Source organism: Sinocyclocheilus anshuiensis, unplaced genomic scaffold, assembly GCF_001515605.1.
Source record: "Sinocyclocheilus anshuiensis isolate Anshui unplaced genomic scaffold, SAMN03320099.WGS_v1.1 scaffold68, whole genome shotgun sequence".
Lineage (NCBI taxonomy): Eukaryota > Metazoa > Chordata > Actinopteri > Cypriniformes > Cyprinidae > Sinocyclocheilus > Sinocyclocheilus anshuiensis.
This window is the reverse complement of record NW_015555741.1, coordinates 1,843,838-1,849,928: the sequence shown is the minus strand read 5'-3', so window position 1 is coordinate 1,849,928 and position 6,091 is coordinate 1,843,838. Positions and strand designations below refer to the sequence as shown.

Genomic DNA, 6,091 nt, shown 5'->3' with positions numbered 1-6,091 from the left:
TTATGCACCAAGAGCTTGTAACACTCCAAAGAGAAAGGAAAAATTTAAATCGCATCATATGACCCCTTTAAATCACCAAGTCATTTGTGTTCATCACTGAATTCAAGCAGTGGATCTCACAGCGCTGTTTAGTGCTCGCATGACCGAGTAAACACATCTGCTCTAGTGAGCTCGCGCCGCGCGCAGTTTAAACTGTGATCCGAGCGGATAAACGGTCCGTGTGGCGCGATTCAAACGAGTCGCGCTGTTTCGTTCCGCTTTTGGCGCATAAACATTATATCGAACATTTATCGAACTCTTAATATCGTTTTATCGAGGAAAATTATATTGCGATAATTATCGTTATCGAATTATCGCCCAGCCCTAATTGCATGCTTGTACAGAAATATGCTTAATGTCAAATTAATATTAAATACAAATCATAATAGTTCAAATTAATTTGACAAATTTGTGTATTATTATTTTAATTAATAGTATAATTAATAATAGTAATAATAATTCATTTAATATATCTATATACATCTTATTTAATTTTACCAATTTATTATAAATATCTAAACATGTCAATGTGTATTAATAAGGACATTTTGATGTTGATAATATTAGTTCCTATTTGAGCTTTAACGAAGGGAATGCTCTTGTGAGGAAGAGACTGAACAGCTGCTGCTGTTAGAGTTTTTTAATAAAGACTTCTGAATTATATTCCTCTTTGTATCCAGCATTATTATTATTATTATTTACCCACATCCACCTCAGCTGTTGGCTAACATCAAAAATAAGAGTTATGCAAGCTGTTCACAGTCTTCATACCTCTCAATTTCTGCCTCTGAAAGTGAACTCTTCAAGTAGGTTTGCATCATCAAAATAACAAGTCGAAAGGTCACCAACAGGAAGTGATTATGGACTAATTCTCATTAGTGATTAGTGTTTAGAGCATTGCTATATAAAGATCCATACAACTAGTGTACTTCTGAAGCCATGAAACAGACTGAAATTGAATTTGTTTATTCAATGAAAATCATCTTCAGTGGGCTGTTAACCGGAGATCTAGGGCAGATTTAAACATTATTAGTGAATATTTTATGATACTTTTATGGTGGTTTTGTGTTTTGTCAGTTCTAGTTACATGACTAATTGAAAACACAAAACACAAGTTACACTCCAGACCGCAGATATAATGCATTATGCATGTAGCATGAAATCCGATAGCAGGACAACTACTTGACATATAAGCACAGCTTTTGTGTTTATGACTTGAGTTTTGACTCTTTCAAAATTATCTGGGTTGAAGTGAATCATTCCCAAATCTGAAAAAGTAAACTCAGGCCAGGGCTTCATAGGTTGTGAATGAAGTTTCAATCCCTACCTGGATCGTTGTGCGAATGAGGGACCACAAACACTTGCAGAGGCTCGTCGTCCCACTCGTTGGGCTCGTAGGTGATCTCAAAGCCTTGCTTCCAAACACCTCCATCCACATTATCGAAGCTCAGCAAGGAGTATACATCCAGCATCTGTGGCCAAGCAAACAATTCAGAGATTGTCTCGAATGTTATTGCAATTTGAATATACAAAAACCTCCACTTGGAGACAAAAAATGTTACATTCAGTGATTTTCCACAAATTTTAACAGCGCACCCAATGGAGACTTAGTGCCTGATCACAACAAACATGTCAGGTTTTAGACGTGTTTTGAATTTTCTCAAAATATTTCTCAAAAAAATTCCAAGTATCTGAGGATGTCAAAAATCATATTAAAGTTGCACCAAGTATTTACTTTACTAGAGAAATTCATACTATAGACAAACAGTATTATGTAAAAAATAGTAGTGCTCTTAAATGGTTAAATCTGTAATACAGTGCTAGATGATGGCAAATGTAATTTAAATCTGATAAAAAAAATAGGCAGAAACAATTAAACATCCAATATCAGCAGCTAAAATCCAAAATGGCCAATACCAATTTAAAAATAATGAATTAAAATAAGATTAAAAATAAAGTAATTGTAAAAATGCCGATAAATATTGTGCATTACTAGGAGAAAATTAAGTGAGTGGTGATGGCAAATGTAATCTGAACCTAAATCTAATCTAAAATGGGAAGAAACAATTAGCCAACTAATATCCGCTGATATTACTTGCCAGTACAGGCTGAAAATAAAATAATAAACCAAAAACAAGCAGAAACAATTAAACCTACAACTGATAAATATCCAAAACAGCCAATACAGTTTAAGATTAAATTTTTGATTTTAGGTACGCAAACTTTTGGAAAAATTATATCTACTATATTTATTTACCAGACAGGTATGTTCTATGCAATTGTTTGATACAAGATATGTTTCTAGTTTCAACATTATTTGTTCTTTTTAGACATTCCTCTTTAAAAGAAAAAAAAGTATCATCTGTATTGCAAAGTGTCCCACAATTGGTTTTTGACCACTGAAAATGTGTACAATTTAACCATTTACTCCTGGAGCCAAATTTAGATCCCAGTATATCTGAAACTGATCCATACAGGGCCTTAAAAATGAAGATGCCAAAAGGAAAGTTTCTTAAGACCCAGTCTCTAAAAGGGCATTATGATATCTTTAATACTTCTTGAGTTACAGGCATCCAAACTTGGGAGAAAAAAATGGAAAAGTGCCTTTTCCCATTATTGAATGGTCACCATTGACATGTAATGCAACAAAGCCTGCTAAAGTCAACAGATTTTACTAACAGACCTACCAATCTCTGTGTAAAAATAACAAGGATTCGGTCATCTTTCTGAAGTCATTATTACTCTCAGGTGAAACTTTTCATTTTGACCCCCCTCTACAAAACAGTGGATTACTCAGTTAATACACATCCGTAACATGTAATATTTTGGTTTTCATCACTACATGTTAATCTTTCTTCAGAACAAATACTGACATAATCATACATTTGAGCCGGCGACCTCTGGATGAGTTGACACTGAATGACATTACAAAAGTAACTGTAAAAGTTGGAGACTCAAAACTGTGTGATTATTGATGGAATCCTTGGCAAGGATAGCCAGGAAACACAAACTGAGCACCACAGATGTAACCACAACAAGTGAATCCCAAAGCCGCCCTGCAAGCCTCTCCCAGATAACACTGCATTAAATTCAAGTCATTCCACACACACTTCCGCCCACTGAGATGCCGTTTTGATTCTCACCTGCAGGTCAGTTTGGCTCCTGTGGCCCAGTGCGAACTGGCAATCCAGCGGCTGGACGGAGAGAAAGGTGGGCCTGCCATCAAAGGGCAGCACCCAGGAGCCATTGGCGCTACGGAAAGGGAGGTGTCCGCTGGGAGAGATGGCCCCCGTGTCGGTGAGCTCCAGCACAGAGTCTTTGATGTGGCTGATGATCTGATGGTTCTCCTCCAGGAGCTGCTCCAGCTGCTCAATGCGGTTCTGCAACACCGAAATCTGGCTCTGAAAAAACCAGGGGGATGGAGGTGTAATCTATCTACCACCACAATCTACAACATCACATGACTGACCTGAGCGCTCTAGAGGGGGCGACACACCAAGGCACACAGGACTGGCATTGGCTGACCTGCAACACGTCTACAGTATCACTAACAAACTGGATTTTTACTTTATTAAGTAGCGATTCTGAGTGGGGATTAGGGCTGCACGATAAATCGCATGCGATATTTAACGCGCATCTTGTCAGTAAAGCCGTTCTGTAATCAGCTATAAATCTCCATCACGTGCGGGCTTGGAGATTTACCGCTGATTACAGTACGGCTTTACTGACAAGATGCGTGTTAAATATCGCATGAGATTAATCGTGCAGCCCTAGTGGGGATGTACCAATATTATTATGTTTCTTTTTTGTCATGTTATGGCCAAAAACTGACAAATGGACGATTTTATACTATGTTGTCTTAATACATTAAAAAAAAAATCACTAATTAAAATCCACCATTTTAAATTTTGCAAGTGAATTTAGCCATCACAACATATATAATCATTTAAAAATCTGAAATAAGTGTAAATAAATACATTTTGTATAACATTTTCTAATGCTCATTGTATAATATCTAATGCCCATAAACATTTATATCTATTTTTTATACTGTATGTTATAATGTTAGGTTGCTTAAATTCACTTGCAAAAATTTAAATGGTTGATTTTAATTTGTGATTTTTTTTAATGTATTAAGACAAAATAGTATAAAATCATCCATTTATCAGTTTTCGGCCATAACGTGACGAATTATTGGAAAGAAATTTAATATTGGTACATTCCTACTCAGAATTGCTATTCACATATTCCTTATATACAAGCATATACCTTTTATACAAGTAATACACATAAAATGAAAATTATATATATATATATATATATATATAAAATATTATTCATTTAATATATATAATATTTTTTATATTTTTCTAGGACGTTCAATCTAGAGATTTTCAAAAGACATGATATTCCGGTCCTTAGATACGTCTCAGATCCTTTATTTAAAGTAAAATTCACAGGATTTTTTTTTCTGCCATTTTATCATCTCCCAGGCGGGTCACAAGTCTGATGGCTTAGAAAAGTAATAGTACACCTCTCCCCAACACGCCGCATGATTTGAGGTATCATTCAGATCCGTAGTACAAAGGGTGAGGGATGAGTTACATGTAAAAACGTAATACTTAGGATTGGGAGTTTCTTCAAATCCCTTGCCTTAGCAAGTATTACTAATATCAAGTGTCACAGAAGCTGTAAGTGTTTGCCGGTGCAAAGCTCACTGACAATCAAATTGAAAAATTATTTAGTACAGGCTTTGAATACAAACAATATCTGAATTTCCATAATGTGCTTTTTTTTTTTCCTGAGGCTTATGATATGAAGCACATAAAACGTGCTAATTCATGTGTCATCCTGTATGCAATTTCTACAAGAACACCAACACATTTTCCTAATAATTCGGTTTTTGCATTTAAAAAAGCCTTTGGTTTTGTAGCAGAAAAAAGCCAGCACTCACGGAGAGTTATTCACTAGCTAATTTAGTAGTTAATTAGCTCGAGTCAGAGCCAGAAACGAATTGGTCACATCACTAACTTTTACACTTGCTAGCCTGAAAAAAACCCACTGAAGACTTTGATAAATGGAGCCATTCAAACAGACCCACACAGCAAAAAAAATATAATCCAGGACAAAGGGAATTCATAAAGAGATCGCCGCTGACTTACCCTAGGAAAGTTCCCAGCGCTCTGTCTCCTGGCGGGATCGTGCTGGACGCGGTCCAACATCAGGTAGAGAGAGAAGACGGCCACACAGAAGATGGCCCCGCCGCAAACGGTCACCTGCTTCTTCAGTTTCATCCTCCTCTGCTTATCTGACGGATGCTGATGTCCAGGTCAAGAGGAGCGGAGACAAAAGAAGACAGTGTTAGCCTGCACAAATGAGTTCTGATGAAGCCGTGTCCCAAAAGTGGAAAAGTGCTGGAAAAGGATTTGCCAGCGATGTTTAAAGTCCACCTCTGCTCTCCCACAGAGCTCCAAATTCTAAAGCAGGGGCTTATGGGATAGGGAAGGGCTAGGAGAAGCGGTGAAATATACACGGGGGACGACGATAAGCAGAAACCGCGCGGCGGTCTGTCAACTGCGACCGAACCACGGCCAATTCCAGCCTCCGTCAAAGTGCCCCTTGTCCTCAGCCATTCAAACCAAAGAAAAGAAGGGAAAAAAAGAACAACACAGGTTCTGAATCTAATGTCCCTCCGGCAAAGCTGCTCTATGTGTGTGTGTGCATATATACTGTATGTCATTACGGTGAGGACATGTCCCCCCCAGCACTTTATCAAACAGCTTCCGACAGGGATGGATCTAATACAGCATCTCCAGTTCTTGAGCAAGAGTTCTCATTGTTACTAGTTAATGTTCTCCTGCTCAGCTCAGAGGCACACTCCAATCTACCGCTTTCTGTGGCTCATGATACAGAAATAAAGCAAAATCCAAATAAATCATGAAATACATCAAATGATGTACAGCGCCAATTCTGGTTAAATAAAATAGCAATAAAATGTTATATTAGGGCGAATCAGAACCCAAAACATTACTGTTTAATATATATATATATA

The 6,091-nt window shown here is 37.2% G+C and overlaps 1 protein-coding gene across 4 annotated transcripts in view; it reads right to left on the bottom strand.

Moving 5' to 3' along the window:
• The window catches only part of LOC107673231 (mannosidase, alpha, class 2A, member 2), a 40,097-nt gene that overhangs the window by 26,483 nt on the left and 7,523 nt on the right, over positions 1-6,091 (bottom strand). For 3 of the 4 annotated variants that reach the window (XM_016466744.1, XM_016466747.1, XM_016466745.1), the window contains exons 3-5: positions 5,202-5,357; positions 3,183-3,440; positions 1,367-1,511 (exon numbers count right to left, since the gene is read on the bottom strand). In XM_016466744.1, the coding sequence (XP_016322230.1) occupies positions 1,367-1,511; positions 3,183-3,440; positions 5,202-5,333 (535 nt within the window). In that variant the 5' untranslated portion in view covers positions 5,334-5,357. The remainder of the gene's footprint in view (positions 1-1,366; positions 1,512-3,182; positions 3,441-5,201; positions 5,358-6,091) is intronic. The other variant, XM_016466746.1, reaches the window with a different exon arrangement.